This window comes from Pristis pectinata, chromosome 5 (assembly GCF_009764475.1).
Source record: "Pristis pectinata isolate sPriPec2 chromosome 5, sPriPec2.1.pri, whole genome shotgun sequence".
NCBI classification, from domain to species: domain Eukaryota; kingdom Metazoa; phylum Chordata; class Chondrichthyes; order Rhinopristiformes; family Pristidae; genus Pristis; species Pristis pectinata.
In genome coordinates, this window is record NC_067409.1 from 99374815 (window position 1) to 99392862 (window position 18048).

Sequence of the window (18048 nt, forward strand, 5' to 3'; positions counted from 1 at the left end):
GCTATCGAACTTGTCAATGAAATTGAATGTTTGGGAACATCTATCCTCTCTCCAGAATTCACTTGCTGCATGGTTTTCAATAGCTCATTGAAATCACCACACTTCATTGATATTAGCCAGCTGATCAATCATGAGGTATTGTAACTTAACCTGGTCCCATTCATCCCATTCTCACTCTTCCTTTCTGAATTATTTTGATGCCATTTGCAAATTAAAAGCAGCTCGTCTTTCTTCCCCCCCAAGCCAATTGGCTAATTGTCTTCTTTGCCTTCCAGGAAAGCCTTACAGCATTGAGCACTTAGAGCGAATCCAACTAAGTGGGTTGTTCAATGTTCGAAAGGGGAAAATGCAGCTTCACAAGTGGACCAGGCGTCAGGTTACCCTGTGTGGTACTTGTTTGATTGTTTCATCTGTGAAAGATAGCCATTCTGGAAAAATGCATGTACTGCCTTTGATTGGTGGAAAGGTATAGTGGCAATACTCATTATTTGTGAAATATATAAATGACATTTAAATTTTTAATGCAATTTAAAATATATTTATCATTCAGTTCTACTAATGTAAAATAGTGAAAGTTGTGAACTTATTTTGGACCACCTAATATATTTGACAGCGGAATAAACTTTCTGGGAAAACCGTTGCTACTTTTGTGAAAAGCGAAACATCTAATAATTAATCTCCTGCAACCGCAGGAGCTGCAACACTTCTTCTTGCACCTCCTCCCTCACCACCATCCAGAGATCTATATACCCCTTCCAGGTGAGGCAAAGATTCACATGTACCTCCTCCAACTTCATCTACTGCATTCTGCACTCCCAATATGACCTCCTCTACATCGGCGAGACCAAGCGCAGACTGGCAACCAATTTGCAGAGCACCTTCGCTCTGTCTGCAATAGTCATTCTGAGCTCCTGGTTGCATGCCATTTCAATTTCCCTTCCCATTCCCACACCGTTCTTGGCCTTCTCCACCGCCAGGATGAGGCCCAACGAAAACTAGAGGAACAACAGCCTATATGCTCATATTCCCATATTCTGCCTGCATAGTCTACAACCCAATAGTATAAACATTTGAATTTTCTAATTTAAGATAACTCTCACCTCTGGTGTGTTCCGCCACCCTTCGCATCCTCCTCTGGTCCCTTGATTTTTGTCCCCTTTCTCCCTCTCCAGCACCCTCCCAGCCCCCCCTGCTTCCTGGTTTCATCCACCTACTACTTAGGCATTTCACCCACCAATTCCCCCCTCCCCTGTCTGGTTCTGGTTCTGGTTCCACCTGCCCTACACCTCTCCCCTAATGGTTTCCATTATCATCTTACTTACTTATCAGATTCCAGCCCTGGTAGTCTTTGTGTTCTTGCTTATCACCCTCCTAGCTGACTCCACCTTCACTCTCCCCTTCCCTCATCTGGTTCCATCTGACCATTTTTGTTTTGTCTGCCTCCATCTATGATCCAACTGCCTCTGTTTCTCAGCCCCACCCCTCGCCCTCCTCGACTTGGCTCGATCTGCCCATCATCCTTTACCCCTCCTTGGTCCACCAGTTACCTACTGGCCCCTGGTTCACCAATCCCCCTCTCCTCTTTTTCTGACTATCTTCACTCTCCACCATTAATCCTGATGCAGGGTTTCAACCCAAAATGTCAACAATTTCTCACAAATGTTGCTCGACTTGCTGAGTTCCTTCTGAAAATTGTTTATTGCCACTAATGTATTTATCTATCCATTCACTTATTTACTTGCTGATTTAACGTTTCTATCAATTGAGCCAAACAGCATTCTTAGCTTTGAGTGAGAGGTTGTGAACTCTATTCCAATTGTGAGCAAATGATTTTAAGTTTATATTCTTGTCCTGAGAGTGCTGAGCTATTGAAGTATATCTTTTAAGCTCAAATGAAATCTACGTCCTGTCTCCCTATCTCAGGGGAGTCGGTGGATTTGGTGTTTCGGGTTGACGTGAAAGTTTTCAAAATAATTTTCAGTGAAGGACCGGGAGGTTTCCTGTTATCCTACCTATTGCTCCCACATTGCTACATGTTGTTAGTTATTTATTATTCTGCCTCTGGGATGTTCTATTGTCTGCCAACTATAACTGTAGCTCAGTGGTAACTAATAGAACAGATCTTCCATTGAGATCTGCCCTGATCTGTCAAAGGGTAAGTCCATAATTGGGCTTTTTGCTGCAGATAGGTTGAAGTGCAGCCTTCCACTCAGAACATTTGCACAGTTCTGGAAAAGCTAGTGAATTCAGGATAACGAACATATCGACATTATGAAAGAGCTGGTGTTAGCAGTCTTGAAGTGCAGGAAAGCCGATAAATCCTTAGGACCCGACCAAGTGTGTCCTAGGATGTTGTGGAAGCAAGGGAAGAAATTGCTGGGGCCCTGTCAGAGATTTTTCTATCTTCCTTAGCCATGGATAAGGAGAGAGTGGCTAATGTTGTGCCTTTATTTAAGCAGGACTGCAAGGACAAGCTAGGGAACTATAGGCCAGTTAACCTAACATCAGAGGTGGGAAAGTTACTGGAGGGGATTCTGAAAGACAGGATCTATCAAAATTTGGAAAGGCAAGGACTGATTAGGAATAATCAGATTGACTTTGTGCATGGAAAATCATGTCTTACGAATTTGATAGTTTTTTGAAGAGATGACTAAGAGGACTGACGAGGGCAATGCCTCTGGGATGTTCTAATGTAGAACGATTCCTGCAATTGTCTGTGTAACTCCAGCTGCAACTTTAGCAAGACCTCCAACGAGATCACACAGGCTACATCACATGGGATTCAGGGTGAGCCAGCTAATTGGATTCAAAATTGGCTTGATGGCAGGAGTATGTCGGGTTATTTTTCAGATTGGAGGCCTGTGAGCAGTGGTGTACCACAGGGATTAGTGTTGGTCCCCTGTTGTTTGTCATTTATATTAACAATTTGGATGAGAATGTAGGTGACATAATAAGCTTGTGGATGACACCAAAGCTGGCAGTGTGGTGGATGGTGAGGAGGTTGTTTAAGGTTGCAACAGGATCGAGATCAACTGGGAAAGTGGGCAAAGGAATGGCAGATATAATTTAACTTAGACAAGTGCAAAGTAATGTATTTTGGAAAATTAAATCAGGGCAGGACATGAACAGTGAGGAGAGGGGAGCAGGGCCCTGGGGAGTGTGGTAAAACGGACCTTGGGATACAAGTGCATAGTATCCCTAGAAAATGTAGACACAGTTAGACAGGGTGGTGAAGAAGGCATTTGGCACCCTTACCTTCATCAGTCAGGGCAATGAGTACAAGAGTTGGGACATCATGTTACAGCTGTGCAAGACATCGGTGAGACCGCACTTGGAGTATTTTGTGCAGAGGAAGTATGGAGGGTGCAGAAAAGATTCACAAGGGGCATGAGTTATATGGAGAGACTGGATAGGCTGGGCAAAGGGGGTTTATAAAATCATAAGTAAGGTGGATGGTCATAGTCTTTTTCCCAGTGTCTAAAACCAGAGGGCATAGGTTTAAGGTGAGGAGAAATACTTAAAGGGGACCTGAGGGGCAAGTTTTTCACACAGGTTGGTGGGTGTAAGGAATGAGCTGCCACATGAAGTGGTAGAGGTGGGTACAATTACAACACTTGTTCAGCGACATTTAGACAAGTACATGGATAAAGAAGGTTTAGAGGCATCTGGGCCAAATGCAGGCACATGGGACTAACTCAGGTCGGAACCTTGTTTAGCATATACAAGTTGGGGTGAAGGGCCTGTTTCCGTGTTGCACAACTCTATGACAATTAGTTGTCTTCTCATGGAATCCAATAAGGAAGTGCCATTTTTCCCACTTAGCGTCCTTATTAAAATTATTGAAAAAAATTCACTTCCTGGGCTAAGACAAACAATGTTATTCAATTTAAATAACTATTTATATCTTTTTAATTCTTTTATGGATTTTCTTTTGTCTTTTAATTTATTTTCAACAAGTGGATAGTTTTAGAATCAGAATCTCACCAGAGCCAACCACTTGCCTCAAAGAAAAAGGCCTGGGGCTGCACAATGCTGCACTGGCTCTCAGCAGAAGATTGAACCTGGGACCACACTGAAAGGAATATCTTGGTCCAGTGGCAAGCAGGCAGCTAGCCAGCCAGAGATCTCAGGACAGCTGAAGATCCGCAACATTTTTTTGAAGTAGTCTGAGATGTTGTATAACATTTGCCTCTTCATAAATTGATTTTCTTTTTTGTATAGGTGGAAGAAGTGAAAAAGTACCAGCACTGTTTGGCTTTCAGTTCATCAGGTCCACAGGGTCAGTCCTACTACATCAGTTTTGACATTTTCTCAGAATATTTACGCTGGCTACGGCAAGCTTCAAAGGTGAGTCTGTGTGTGGGTGTGCTTTTAACCCGAAGTGCCAAACCTTGTGTTTTTAATTATTGCTTTTGGCAAGAAAGCAAACCACTTTTTGCATACTGCATGCTATGATTCAAGATTGGATAGTTATTTAGGCACAGCAGAGAACCACAAGAACAGTTTCTCAAAACTTGTTTACTTGCTTCTGGCAAATTCCACTGATATGTTTACTTAGTTTTTATTCGTAAAAGATTACCAGGGTTCACTCACCAGTTTTGTATTCCAAGGTGTACTGTGTGGTAATAGAGTAGCCTTTAATGAAAATAACATTGGAAGTTTTTTTTTGTCTTTACTACAGACAGCTCAGTTCCAGTTACTTCTCTGACAGGCGCAGTTTTAGGTGCACAGTTAGTAGGCAGTTGAGGAGATTGAGTCAGGGCAGGGGTAGCAGTGAAGCACTTTTATTTGCCATCAAGTATATTTTACAGAGATTAAATTTGAATCTGAATTGTAAATGCAACTCTTGGATCCCTCTCTTGGCAGGAAGGGACAAGCAAAGCAACTTAAAACTGACCACTGTCTAGGCATGGTTGAATTTATCAGAATCATCAGCTTACATAAACTCATGGAAAGAATTATTCACATCCTATCCTAGAACTCAATCCTGTTTCCCTAGCACTCGTATCCAAACTGACCTTGGATTCCCCATCACCCAACTCATCAACTTCAACCCTTTCTCTTGTCCACATATCTATCCAAAGCAGCTTACTTCAATGCAGTCTTTTCAGCTCTGCATGCTGATTTATCACTCTGCTCTGTCAAAGATGGTCTTCTTTGTATCTTCCCTATTTTTCCTTTTCTTTACATAGAAAGCCTTAAGCTGATTTGGCATCACAGCTGAGAGTATAGACATTAACCTTGTTGTCCTTTGACCTACTCAAAACTTGCTTCTCCCAAAAGATTTTCACTGCACCTGGTGAGGCAGAGGGGGAAGTTTGCCACTGGTTGGCAAATCAATAAGCATAGCATATAAACTTTAGGTAATGCTTCAGGCAATGAAGAGAAATGCAACAAGGTATTTCTTGAAACAAGGGATGTTTTGTATCTTCTGCTCAATGGAAGAGGGGTGGAGTGGGTGGGGTCTTTGATTTTGTCTGCTGCTTTCCTGAGGTAGTGGGAAGTGTAGACAGTCGATGGAGGAGAGGCCAGTTTCTGTGATAGACTGGGCTGTGTCCACAGCATTGTGCAATTTCTTGCAGTCTTGGGTAGAGCAATTGCTATACCAAGCTGCGATGTATCTGTATAGGATGCTTTCTATGGTGCATCTATAAAAATTGATGAGGGTCAATAGGGACATGCTGTATTTCCTTAGCCTTCCGAGGAAGTAGAGGCGCTGGTGTGCTTTGTTGGCCTTAGCATCTACGTGGTTGGACCAGGACAAGCTATTGGTGATATTTACACTTATGGACTGAAGCTCTCAACCATCTCCACCTCAGCACCATTGACACATACAGGAAATGTACTCTATCCTGCTTCCTGAAGTCAATGATCAGCTCTTTTGTTTTGCTGACATTGAGGGAAAGGTTGTTGTCTTGACACCATGCCGCCAGGCTCTCTTTCTCCTTCCTGTACACCATCTTGTCAGTGTTTGAGATCCTGCCCACTGCGGTGGTGTCATCAACAAACTTGCAGATGGAGTTAGAGCAGAATCTGGCCACACAGTCGTGACTGTATAGGGAGTAAAGTAAGGGGCTGAGGATGCAGCCTTGCGAGGCACTAGTGTTGAGGATAATCATGGTGGAGGTGTTGCTGCCTATCCTTACTGATTGTGATCTGTTGGTTAGGAAGTCAATGATCTAGTTGTAGAGGGAGGTGCTGAGTGTTAGGTCCATGAGTTTGGAGATAAGTTTGTTCGGAATTATGGTATTGAAGGCATATTAAGAGCAAAAGGATTCCCTTAAGGATCAGTGTGGTGAAAAGGGTCCCCTTAAGGATCAATAAGAGAATGGGTCTTGGAATTGGACAGCTCTTGCAAAGAGCTAGTACTTAAAGTGCAAATGACCTTCTGTGCTGTAACTATTCTGTAGTTATATTTATAAAAATTGCATACATATTTGGTAAGGAATGATATGGAGGGAAAGAGCAGGGTAGGGGATTAGCATAATTATCTACAGTTGAAGAGGTGGAACTGAAATGAACAGCTGAATGGCCACGGCACGGTAAATTTGTTGGTGACCATGTTTGCCACCAGTTTTGTTATATTGATGACACAATATAAATAGCTTCATTGGCAATACAAAATAATTTGAGTTGTGGACTGTCGTCAGTATTATTTTTTGTTTACATAATAATTTACTCTCATCAATGCCCCTTCTCCATCCTCACACCATCTCAAATACCACAACCAATCCTCTATGGCATGACACTGGGCATCGAGGGAAGGGGCCGAACCTATGGCTTGGCTGCAGTAAAATTTTAACCTCACAATTGTTTTATTGTCCAGCAGCTTGAAACAGTTTTTTAAATGATGAAAACTGATGGATCCCAGTGTACTTGAAAATTTATTTTTCATGTTTGGGTTTTCGCATTCCATATGTGTTCACATTCTCTCAATGTGAAATCATTCCATGCTAATCTTTTGTTTTTTTTAGACTTGCTTGTATTGTCATAACATCAGCTCACCCATGCAGTATTCTAACCTCTTCCGTGTGTTGGTACTGGAGCTTTTTTGAGTAGGGACAGTGAAAGAAAAATATCCTAATATGCCATCAAGATTTCAATGAAATGAAGCATTGAATGGAATGCAAACAATCCTGATAAAATGGAAGTTTGCTATTTAATTTTTCTCCTTATTCTCCCATTTGCTTACGTAGTTCATCCAACTTAACGATTTTGGTACCAACAAATCAACGTTAACTTATCCAAGTAGCAGTTTTCACTTTTTATCCACTACTGGGTCTTCCAGTATTGCTGCATTAGTCCATAAAAGCACATTTGAACATTTCACAGCTGAGCTTAGTTGTGTTCTCACTCAACATTCACACATGCATTTTCAGCATAGATAGTAAGTTGGGCCAGGAACCATGTCTGGGTTTACAACCCTGTCCCCTTAGCTTGAACTAGAGCCATGCATAAGCATAATGCATCATCTTTCTGTTTCAGATTTGAAATGAGGGCAAAAGGCATAGAGGATTTAAGGAAGAATTTTCCTTTTACATAGACAGTGGAAATGATCTGGAACTCATTACTTGTTAATATGGTAGAAGCAAAAGCTGTTTGGAAAGGCATTTGAGGGAAAATACTTAATGGACTACAGGGAAAGAGTGAGAGAGAAGCCCTGAATAAATTGCTCTACGTAAAAAATCAGCTTGGACCAAATAGCCTGCTTCAACATAATGACTATGATTTTAACAATGTAAAGCTAATATAATTGTTGAATTTTCTTACTGTTATGCATAAGTACTGTGCATGTTTATGAAATGTATTATGCTCAGATTATTTGAAAACTAAGTGCCTATGAAGTTAACAGCCTCTGATTTTATTTTTTAATTTCCCCCTATTTTGTTATTGAGCCCTTTTGTTAGAAAAATTTCACAGCTCATCCATTTGAAGATTTTCCTACAGCCTTTGATTTCAGAAGATGCAAATGCTGTAGGAAAATCTTCAAATGGATCATTCTTAACTTTGCTCGAACAGATTTTCTGGCACCATGCACTCCTTAGCTTCTCCAGTTGGATCAGTGAAATGGGCTTTTAAAAATGAGAAAACTTTGTGCTTGTTGTTCTTTCAGATTGTGTCCCAGCGAATTAGCTCAGTCGATTTATCATGTTGCAGCTTGGAAACTCTCCCAAGTAACCTCTTCTATAGCCAGGACCTTACTCATTTGAACCTTAAACAGAATTTTCTCAAGCAGAATTCAGAGCCTGGAACAAATGGAGGACTGAGTGACCTTCAGAGGTAACTTTTTTTATTTTCAAAGACTGGTGTTATTTTTTTAATATTTATTCAAAAGACGTTGGCTTTGCAGGTTGAACCTGCATTTAATTGCCCCATACCTAATTGCCCTGGAGAAGGTGGTGATGAGCTGCCTTCTTAATTGCGGCAGTCCTTTAGGTGTGGGTGTTACTACAATGCTGTTAGGGCAAGAGTTCCAGGATTTTGACCCAGCAATGGTGAAGGAACGGCGATATATTTCCAAGTCAGGATAGTATGTGGTTTGGAGGGCAACTTCCAGGTTATGATGTTCCCATGCTTTTGCTGCCCTTATCCCAGACTGTCAGTGAAGTTTTAAATACTGTATTCGAATAGGGTGAAATATTTGGGTGGAATGCATTTAGTTCAAAATACACCCATCAATCTTTATAGCAGGCTGTATACTTAAGCAATTGTTTGACACACTATTTAAAAGCATTCTTAACTTTGCTCTTGTACAGATTTTCTGGCGCCATGCACTCCTTTGCTTCTCCAGTGATGTATGATAAAAGGAGAGGTCCTGTTTTTCTGACCTGTCCTTTACGCAGTTGTAGAGAAACAGCAATACCTGCTGGCAGATCACTTAGTAGCTTTCAGCCTCTAATGAAATGTATGGTTTCATAATGGATATGTTCCACGACATTTTAATGCAACAATTTTCACTCACATTATACATCAAAAAAGTAGGTAAGAGGTTGGACATTGGATAGAGACCTGCAAAGATTCCATGAAAATCGTTAGTTTTCGTTTAGTTTCTACCTTTTTTTAAGCTTCTGGAGAATGGCTGAAAGAGCAAAACTGATCGTGGATAAAGAATATGAGCATTGTTTTTCTTTACTTTTAATATTCCTTTTTATGAAAATGTGATGGAATCTATTAAGACAGCAATGATATTTTCTCATCTCTCCTAAATCTTGATTTCTGACAAGCTCTTTCTTCTACTAAGCATCTGCTTACTAGCAAGTTCAAATTCCCCCATCCCCCAGTGGATCTGCTCTCCCCTCCTTCCCTGCACCTGCCTATCACTATATCTTACCTGCACCTACCTATCACCACCCTGTGCCCACCCCACCTCCCCTCTTTTGTCCACCAACCACTGCTCTGCTTTTCCCTTTTATATATTGGGCTTCCCCTTTTCCTATCTTCAGTCCTGAAGGTGGGTTCTGACCCGAAATGTTGACCACCTGCTTTTCTCCACGGATGCTACCTGGCCTGCTGAGTTCCTCCCGCATCATCGTGTTTTTCAGCAAGTTCAAATTAGTGGGTCATTCTCATATGCTGCTTGAGGAGAAGCAGAGCTTATGTGAAGTAGAGATGGTGATTTGGAGAAAGAAGTGATGAAGAGGAGAAAACCAACATAGATAAAAATTAAAAATGCAGACCTTGACAAACAAAATATCATAATCAAATTGTGGGTGTGACTGATTATGTGCTTATAATATAGAATCTCTATTCTGCTGTACATCTGGATCATTTTGGCTCTTTCCCTTTGCAAGTGAATTCTGTTCATGATGCAGCCTCAACAGATTGGTTGAGGTCAAATCGGGGAGGAAAAGGATATTCATTCTTAGTGGTATTTTAGTGGTTAAAACTCAACCATTAACAATTATTTTCTGATTGAGGCAATTTTGATTCCTTTTTTCTGAAAGTTTTTTTGTTCCTCTGAATTTCTTCGCTCATTCGTCTTGTGCTCACTGTTTATTTCAATTTGCAGCTCTCCAGCCTGATTTTGTTTTAGTTCCAGGTCCTTGTTAGAAAATTGTGGCTTAAGCTCCACACCTAAGACATGAGAATGTAATTTAGTTCAGTGTGGTACCAAGGCATTGTTAAATTGCCAGAGGTGCCAATTTTTATTTAAGACATCAAATCAAGGCCTCTGCTATTTTCTTGGCTGGAAAAGATCTCATGACTCTCTTTAAAGAAGAGCAGAAGGGATATCCTCAATGCTCTGGCCAGTCAAGCTTATCCTTCAAGCTTCAACTAGAACTAAATATCTAGTAATTTATTTCATTTCTATTTGTTGGAACTTGTGCCTGCCTATTGGTTCCCATTGTTTCCCTGCATTTCCACAGTAACTATTTCTCAAAAAGGTATGAGGTGAAGAGAGTTAGCTGCTTCAAATTCCTGGGCTTTAACATCTTTGATGACCTGTCCTGGGCCCAGCACATAGATGCAATCACGAAGAAGGCACACCAGTGTAGTGTAAAAGGTCATGGCTGTCATGTGACCATGACAACACTGACCCCTCTGGCTGGGATGACACCATTGAGCACATGGCCGAAAACAACACCACTGTCAATCAAGGTTTGACTCCACCCCATTAGGTAAACACCTTTGTCCTTGCTGGACCACTCGGATTGGTCTTTGCAAGTACCTTTGTTCCTGGGCACACCTACCATTGGCCCATTTAAAACACCTTTGTCCTTGCTGGACCACCCAGCCCCCCAGCAGTATAAAAGTGCTCCATGTTTGGTTTTCTGCCTCTCTCTCTGTTTCCAAGGATGTTAAGGTAAAGTGTGCTCTACTTCAGGGCAGTTAAGGTAAGGACTCCCGAGACCAAAGAGCCAATGTTTGTCCAGAATATCGGTGTTCAAACATTTGTATTATTTATTCCCTGATCATTTGTAACCAGTTATTGTGTGTGTGTGTGTGAGCACCTCACCCCTGTTGCGAGTCCCTCCACGTTCGCGATCACCCTAGTGCGAGTGCGTGAGGGTGCATTTGTTCCTTCACATTCTGTTCCCGCGTCGGTCTTTGTGAATAAAATCCTCCTTTTAAAGTACAAAGACTGTGTGTCCAGATACCTTTATCTTTAAGATACCAAAAGAACCTTTCTCACAACAGCCAGTGCCTCTACTTTCTTAAAGCTTAAGGAGATTTGGCATGTAACCAAATACTCCAACAAACTTCTACAGCTACACTGTTGAAGGTATCCTGACTTGTTGCATCATGGCCTGATATGGCAATTCCAACGCATTGAAATGCAAGAGGCTGCAGAGAGTAGTGGACACAACTCGGTCCGTTATGGGCACAGCCCTCTCCACCATTGAAAGCATCTGCAGGAGGCACTGCCACAAGAAGGTGGCATCTATCATCAAGTACACCCGCCATCTGGGTCCTGCCCTCTTCTTGCTGCTCCTGTCAGGCAGGAGGTACAGAAGCCTGAAGTCCCACACCACTGGGTTCAGAAACAGCTACTTTCTTACAACCATCAGGTTCTTGAACCAACCTGCACAACCCTAATTCTACCTCAGCAACAGAACACTATAGACCACCTCTTGCACCACCATGGACTTGTCTCTGATCCTGTTTGTTTTTGCACTGCTGCCTTGTTTTGCATAGTCTTTCTTTTCTTCACTGTCTGGTATACTTTATGTATAATTTATATTCTATGTGTTGTCTGAATCTATGTGCCTGTAATGCTGCTGCAAACAGATTTTTCATTGTACCTGTACCTCACTGAACTTGTGAATATGACAGTAAACTAGACTTGACTTGTCTTGAGAAACATTTTTGGAACATCCTGAACTATATACATTCAAGTTTTTTTTTCTTTAATTATACTATTCAAAAGGAGCTTTTTGCCTTTGGCGCCTATCCAAGTGCCCTTCTTTGTATTCTATCCTGAAACAATAAACATTTAGATTTTTTCGCTGTTGATATAACATTTTCTCACCATCCATCAAGTGAACTGAAAGTCTGAGCTTGTTCACCCTGCTTTATATACGCTATTAGTCTGATTTTAAACTAGTATTTTAGGTATTTAAATTTGCTGAGTTTCTCTGGCGCTTTCTGTTTTTGTTTCAGGTATATCGTTTTATTTTTACCTCTGTTTAAATTTCATACTTTGGTACAATTAAAAGAGAGCTCACAAGTCAAATATTTGAATTTCTGACTTGTTCCCATTGATTTGTTTCAGATGAATCAAAATAATTAGACATGATTTTGGTTTTGCGAAGTGTGTAGATTGTTGTGATTTTGGAGTTTTGGCGGTTTTCTTCCTTATTTAAAAAAAACTAATTATATTGTTTTAGAAGTATTTTACTCTTTCAGTGATTTCTATTTTGGTGGGCAAACTTTTGGAGAGGATTCTTAGGGACAGGATTTACGAGCATTTGGAGAAGCATTATCTTAGCATAGTCAGCATGGCTTTGTGAGGGGCAAGTCGTGCCTCATGAGACTAATTGAGTTTTTTGAGGAGGTGACAAAACAAATTGATGAAGGTAGAGCGGTGGATGTGGTGTATATGGACTTTAGTAAGGCGTTTGACAAGGTTCCCCATGGTAGGCTCATCCAGAAAGTCATGAGGCATGGGAACCACGGAGACTTGGCTCCGTGGATTCGGAATTGGTCTGCCCACAGAAGCCAGAGGGTGGTAGTAGATAGAGAGTATTCTCCATGGAGGTCAGTGACTAGTGGTGTTCCACAGGGATCAGTGCTGGGGCTCCTGCTCTTTGTGATTTTTATAAATGATTTGGATGAGGAAGAAGAGGGACGGGTTAGTAAGTTTGCAGATGACACGAAGGTTGGAAGTGTTGTGGATAGTGTAGAAGGTTGCTGTAGGTTACAATGGGATATAGACAGGATGCAGAGTTGGGCGGAAAAGAGGCAAGTGGATTTCAGTCCAGAAAAGTGTGAAGTGATACATTTTGGAAGATTGAACTTGAAGGCGGAGTACAAGGTTAATGGCAGGATTCTTAACAGTGTGGAGGACAGAGGGATCTTGGGGTCCAAGTCCATAGATCCCTCAAAATTGCACGGCAATTTTGAGGGATTTTTGAGGTGGTTAAGAAGGTGAATGGTGTACTGGCCTTCATCGATTGGGGGATTGAATTCAAGAGTCGTGAGGTAATGTTGCAGCTCTGTAAAACTCTGGTTAGACCACACTTGAAGTATTGTGTTCAGTTCTGGTCACCTCATTGGAGGAAGGATGTGGAAGCTTCAGAGAAGGGGAAGTGGAGATTTTCCAGGATGCTCCCTAGATTAGAGAACATGTCTTATGAGGAAAAGTTGAATGAGCTAGGGCTTTTCTCTTTGGAGTGACGCAGCATGAGAGATGACTTGATAGAGGTGTATAAGATTATGGGGGGCAAGCCAGCACCTTTTCCCCAGAGCAGCAATGGCCAATACCAGAGGCCATCAGTTTAAAGTCAGAGGAGGAAAGTTCAGGAGTGATGTCAGAGGTAGGTTTTTTACACAGAGTATGGTGTGTGCCTGGAACGCACTGCTGGGGGTGGTGGTAGAGGCTAATACAACAGAGACATTTAAAAGACTCTTAGAAAGGCACATGGATGTAAGAAAAATAGAGAGTTATGAGCTTTGTAGGAGGGAAGGGTTAGATTGATCATGGAGTAGATTTCTATAGGTCGGCACAACATTCATGAGCCAAAGGGCCCATACTATGTTCTATGTTCTATTTTGATGCAATTTCTTATGTTCCTTGAGTTAGGTTAAATTACTCCACACCATTACTCTCTCAAAGAAAGATGAACTCCAGTCATGGATTTATCATGATGCAGCTTTAAAACTGATTTGAAGGTGTGGGTACACAATTACCTGTTTTTTTTATATATAATGTAATAATCAGTGGTGGGGAAATTATTGGAGAAGATTCTTAGGGATAGGATCTACTCGCATTTAGGAAACGCATAGACTTATTAGGGATAGTCAACATGGCGTTGTGCAGAGGAGGTCACGTGTTTCAAACGATTGAGTTTTTTGAGGAGGTGATGAAGATGATTGCGGGTAGGGCATGGACTTCAGTGAAGCTTTTGACAAGGTCCTTCATGGTAGGCTGATCCAGAAGATTAGGACACATGAGATCCCTGGAAACTTGGTAGATTGGATACAAAATTAAATTGGCCATAGTATTGGTTTATTATTGTCACTTGTACTGAGGTACAGTGAAAAGCTTGTCTTACAAACCAATCGTACAGGTCAATTCATTACACAGTGCAGTTACGTTGAGTTAGTACAGAGTGCATTGATGTAGTACAGGTAAAAACAACAGCAGTACAGAGTAGTGTCACAGCTACAGAGGAAGTGCAGTGCAATAAGGTGCAAGGTCACAACAAGGTAGATCATGAGGTCGTAGTCCATCTCATTGTATAAAGGAACCGTTCAATAGTCTTATCACAGTGGGGTAGAAGCTGTCCTTAAGTCTGGTGGTACGTGCCCTCAGGCTCCTGTATCTCCTACCCGATGGAAGAGGAGAGAAGAGAGAATGTCCCGGGTGGGTGGGTTCTTTGATTATGCTGGCTGCTTCACCAAGACAACGAGAAGTAAAGACAGAGTCCAAGGAGGGGAGGCTGGTGTCCGTGATGCACTGGGCTGTGTCCACAACTGTCTGCAGTTTCTTGCGGTCCTGGGCAGAGCAGTTGCCATACCAAGCTGTGATACATCCAGATAGGATGCTTTCTATGGTGCATCAGTAAAAGTTGGTGAGAGTCAAATGGGACAAACCAAATTTCTTTAGCCTCCTGAGGAAGTAGAGGCTCTGGTGAGCTTTCTTGGCCATGGGATCTACGTGATTTGACCAGGACAGGCTGTTGGTGATGTTCACTCCCAGGAACTTGAAGCTCTCAACCCTCTCGACCTCAGCACCATTGATGCAGACAGGTGCGTGTACACCACCCCCTTTCCTGAAGTAAACAGAGGGTAGTAGTGGAGGGATGTTATTATGACTGGAGGTCTGTGACCAGTGGTGTTCTGCAAGGATCAGTGCTGGGATGTCTGTTGTTTGTGATATAAATGATTTGAATGAAAATGCAGGTGCCCTGATTTGTAAGTTTGCGGGCGACATATAAATTGGCAGAGTGGTGGATCGTGAGGAAGGTAGTCAAATGATTATGCAGGGTAGAGACCAGTCAGAAATGTGGACACAGAAATGGTAGATGGAGTTTAATCTGGACAAGTGTGAAGTATTGCAATTTGGGAGGTCAAATTTAAGAGGAAAGTGCACAGTAAATGGCAAGAACATTGATGTACAGAGGGATCTTGGTGTGCAAGTCCATAGCTCCCTGAAAGTGGCAACACAAGTTGATACTGTGGTAAGGAAGGCATACAGCATACTTGTCTTCATCGGTCGGGGCGTTGAGTATAAAAGTCAGGAAATCATGTTGCAACTGTATAAAACTTTGGTTAGTCCATGTTTGGAGTATTGTGTGCAATTCTGGTTGCTGCATTACAGGAGGGATGTGGCATCTTTGGAGAGGATGAAGAAGAGGTTCACCAGGATGCTGCCTGGATTAGAGAGAATTAGCTATAAAGAGATTGATGAGGCAAGTTTTAAACACAGAGAATGGTAGGTGCCCAGAATACACTGCCAGGGGAAATGGAGGCAGCAGTTACGATAGCAACATTTAAGAGGCACTTAGACAGGGACATGAACAGGCAGGGAATGGAGGGATATAGAACATGTGCAGGCAGATGGGATTAGCTTGGATTGGTCGGCACAGACATCATGGGCCAAAGGGCCTGTTCCTGTGCTGTTCTATCTACATATGGATGTCCACGACATCAAGGTTGAATGGGGAGCTAGTCTGCACTGTTTTCGCTTGCTGTAGGGAGATTAATTTGCTTTATAGAGTTCCATGGGTTGAGGGAGGAGAAAAATCGCCTGCCGTCTGTTATTGAAGACCTTGTATTGAAGGGATTTAAGTGTAATTGCTGCTTATTACTATTCTCTTCTACTGCAACACTGTTTTTGAATGTTCCCCTCACACCACGTTTCGATAGAACCATTTCACCTACTGTGAAATATTTAAGAGTGACCTATTCTGAAGTATTCTTGCATTCACTTTTAAGTGCTGTAAAATTGCATTGCTTTACTGTTGAGAAGTTTACTTGAAGCAACATTGATGGATTTGTTTTTGATATTATTCCACCATGTATTACTGTGTTTAGAAGCCTCAGTGATTACAACCAACATAATTTGGAAACTGATTGAAGGACATGCTGTGTAGTTTTGGTTGTGCTGTACATCTTTTAGAGGTTTTTGACAAGGACTTGTTTTTAAAATGGAATACATGTTTCCTAGCATCTTTTTCCAACTCTATAATTAGGTGGAACTCATTTCCTTAAAAGAACACTACTGAAAAAAAATCTACAATCCCTTAATGATATAGTCTTCATTCATCCAGACAGATTAGGCAACTGATTATTCTCTCCATGATAATAAATGACTTGCATCTATAGTAAATAGTACACTTAAAGTGATAAAAGAGATATCTAAGGTGTTTCTACAGGAGCGTTTTTGGTCAAAATTTGACACTGAGCCACATATAAAGATATTAGTATTGGTGAGCAAAATATTGATCAAAGATATGGACTTTAAACCTAATATAACTTAATGACTAAACGATAATACTTTCTGTACTACTGCAAAAGTTTGACAGCTTACTTGACAATTGTTGCAATTTCAGGAATATATATTATTTTAACATGCTTAAATAGTACTTTGTTTTAGCATCACTTTTTTTTAACCAGTTGCTTCATTGATGAGACAAATCCCTGTTCTTTGACGCAATGTATATTTGCTTGAGGGCTCCATAGTTTTGATTTTGTAACACCATTTTTCCACAATGATGCATGGGTTCATTGGTTCTATGCAGTTTGTTCAGTCATGGTTATTTGTTTTCTGTTAATGGCTTCAGCCTTCACAGACTATAACTGCTGAAGCTGTGTTGTAATCAGGCAACCCATGAGGAAGTCAGGGGTGAATATTAATCTTTCCTGGATGAAAAATAGTTGGATAGATTTATTGTTTTTCATATAATTGAAAAATTCTCCTACCATTTTGAAAATCCCTGTCACAGAGATCTTGATCTTTCTTTCATTAAATGTAATGTTACTTTCTACAAGGCTATATTGCAAAAGAACTGCGTTGAGAACCAACTTAATTTGTGCGTTGGAGTGTTGGGCATGTTTCATTGCACCTTTGGCCTTACTGTGCAGTTGTGAAGCTGATATTTATTGAGCTAAATAAAAACAGCTCTTCTGGGAGACAAAAGGAATATCCAGACACATGCAACAGCAAGCAATTTTGTGACCATGTAGTGAAAAAAAACCAAGAACTTTCAGTTTGTATTGTTTAAAAAGGAGTGGTAATTTGAAGGATTAGTGCTATGCCTATTGGATCCATACCCATAGTGGTTCTTTTAATTATGGCTTGGCTTTCTTTGTATTTCATTCATTTATTGCACACTCTCACCAAAGCACTTGCTGATGACAAATTAACTTTTTGCGTTTGAGAAGAGTTCCAAACTTCTGTCCTTTACATAACCTCAGATCTGAAACAAGCTCTACATTTTAATGTTTGTATCCTAGTCCTAGACTCTCAAACATGTGATGTTACCTTCCATTTTGGGAAGGGTTCCTGCCCAACAGTTGTCAAACTGTCTGTTCCTCCATCCGTCTGCTCTTGCCCCTCCTTACAATGGGATTTATTCCCATTACTGCTGCCATAATTTCTAGGGTATTCCCCTCCTAAATTACTGAACAGCTGGTTTTCATTGCTGCCCTGCTTTAAAATCAGTGGTGTTCACTGGTCTCTGAAGTAATGATAAATGATGATCACCACTACTGCTTAAACTGTAAAGGAATATTGCTGATGGTATTTCTGATGTAATTATTGATTGTTGTCTCATCTTCCTTTTTAATTGTTCTGTATTTCTTAGTTGAACTCTACACACCAGGAACAGAAACTATTTTTTCTATCTAGTCTTCACAGAATACATGATTGAAGGCATCGAA

General features: G+C 41.1%; 1 protein-coding gene across 2 annotated transcripts in view; it reads left to right on the top strand.

Moving 5' to 3' along the window:
- Nucleotides 1-18048, top strand: part of LOC127570841 (PH domain leucine-rich repeat-containing protein phosphatase 1-like) — a 154937-nt gene that overhangs the window by 102797 nt on the left and 34092 nt on the right. For both annotated transcript variants that reach the window (XM_052016709.1, XM_052016710.1), the window contains exons 2-4: nucleotides 276-466; nucleotides 4222-4347; nucleotides 8114-8280. In XM_052016709.1, coding sequence (XP_051872669.1) covers nucleotides 276-466; nucleotides 4222-4347; nucleotides 8114-8280 — 484 coding nt within the window. The remainder of the gene's footprint in view (nucleotides 1-275; nucleotides 467-4221; nucleotides 4348-8113; nucleotides 8281-18048) is intronic.